Source organism: Triticum dicoccoides, unplaced genomic scaffold (genome assembly GCF_002162155.2).
Source record: "Triticum dicoccoides isolate Atlit2015 ecotype Zavitan unplaced genomic scaffold, WEW_v2.0 scaffold152680, whole genome shotgun sequence".
In the NCBI taxonomy this organism is placed as follows: domain Eukaryota; kingdom Viridiplantae; phylum Streptophyta; class Magnoliopsida; order Poales; family Poaceae; genus Triticum; species Triticum dicoccoides.
This window is the reverse complement of record NW_021208892.1, coordinates 1-1,521: the sequence shown is the minus strand read 5'-3', so window position 1 is coordinate 1,521 and position 1,521 is coordinate 1. Positions and strand designations below refer to the sequence as shown.

Genomic DNA, 1,521 nt, shown 5'->3' with positions numbered 1-1,521 from the left:
AAACTCATGTATCTCCTCGGATGTAGTGTAGGAACAACCAAACATCGATACAACAGTGGTGGGCCATGCTGAGCTTGCTCGACGTACGTACACACTCTCTCTCACACACACACATGGAGATAATACGAAATTTAATTCGTGTGTGTGTGTTTGTGACCTCAACGTACTCACCGTCGATGGATGGAGCTATTAGCGGCAAACATGGTGGCCCGTGGTTGATCAGCGAATGTTAGAGCAGTCGACAGAAGAGCTGATGGCGTAGGGGATGCTGACGTCACACTTGGAGGGAATGCCAGCGGCCTTGCCAACGTTGAGCCTACCCGCAGCGCTCTTGATGCACTTGCACGCCGCTTGCTTGTCAGCGGTGCTCCTCGCTGCGCCGGCCAGACTCCTGATGCCGCTTCAGCAGGCCCGCAGGCGGGTTGGCGCCATTGCCGCGGGCAGAGGAGATGCAGGGGCTCAAGGCAGAGCTCATCTGTCCACAGGAGATGGCCGCGTCGGTGGCTACGAGGAGCATAGCGGCCACTAGGGCGACCAGCATAAGCTGAGCAACTGCAGCACGGACCATCTTGATCTAACTAGCAATAGTAGTCGGCTGGAGACAGGGATGATGCGAGGAGTTTCGTAGGGGGGTGCATGGGCTTAAATAGGGCTTCTCACCAACATGGGATCCCATTCATATTATGAAGTATAAATGCATATAATTGGTTTATTGGTGGATGTTGGAAAGGATTGATGGGTGTTAATGCATTTATAAGATGGTTGGCTGTTTGGTTGGGCCCATGGACAAAACAAGCATACATCCATGGCGTGTGCACAACAGATTAATACTTCCTCTGTTTCTTTTTAGTTTGCATATAAGATTTGGTCAAAGACAAACTTTATAAAATTTGACTAGCTTTGTAGGAAAAGATATCAACATCCACACAATGAAATCATTTATATTAGATGCATAATGAAATTAATTTGCATAACATAAAACTTTAGTATCTGAGATGTTAACAATTTTGACTTTGACCAAATCATATATGCAGACTAAAAAGAAAAAGAGGGAGTACAAGAGACTAAGACATGTGCGCACTCCCACATTGACCGGCCATGGGATTAAGTGAATTTCCGACGGTGTACTTGACTACTACTCTCTCTGTTTTTATTTACTCTGCATATTAGAGTTCACTTAAGTCAAACTATGTAAAATTTGATCATGTTTATGAAAAACAATAAACATTTATCATAATAAATATATATGATGTGAAAGTGCATTCAATAATAAATCTAATTGCATTGATTTGTTATTTTATGTGTTAATATTTTTTTACAAAATTTGTTAAAATTTATAAAGGTTGATTTTGACCAAATCTAATACGTGGACTAAATAAAAACGGAGGAAGTACTACATGTACATAAAAAAGTTGATATTAATACTATATATACATAAGAGAAAAGTATGTTTTTCGTCCCTCAAGTTCCCAAAAAGTAGAGACTTGGTCCCTCAAGATTTTTTGGTATACATTTGGTCCT

The 1,521-nt window shown here is 41.7% G+C and overlaps 1 protein-coding gene across 1 annotated transcript; it reads right to left on the bottom strand.

Moving 5' to 3' along the window:
- Positions 1-10: 10 nt before the first annotated feature.
- LOC119344084 (non-specific lipid-transfer protein 4.1-like) lies at positions 11-592 on the bottom strand. The gene is given in 2 exon segments (XM_037614704.1): positions 11-411; positions 413-592. Coding segments are annotated over 2 exon segments (348 nt in total). The 5' UTR covers positions 569-592; the 3' UTR covers positions 11-219.
- Between the last annotated feature and the right edge of the window lie 929 nt (positions 593-1,521).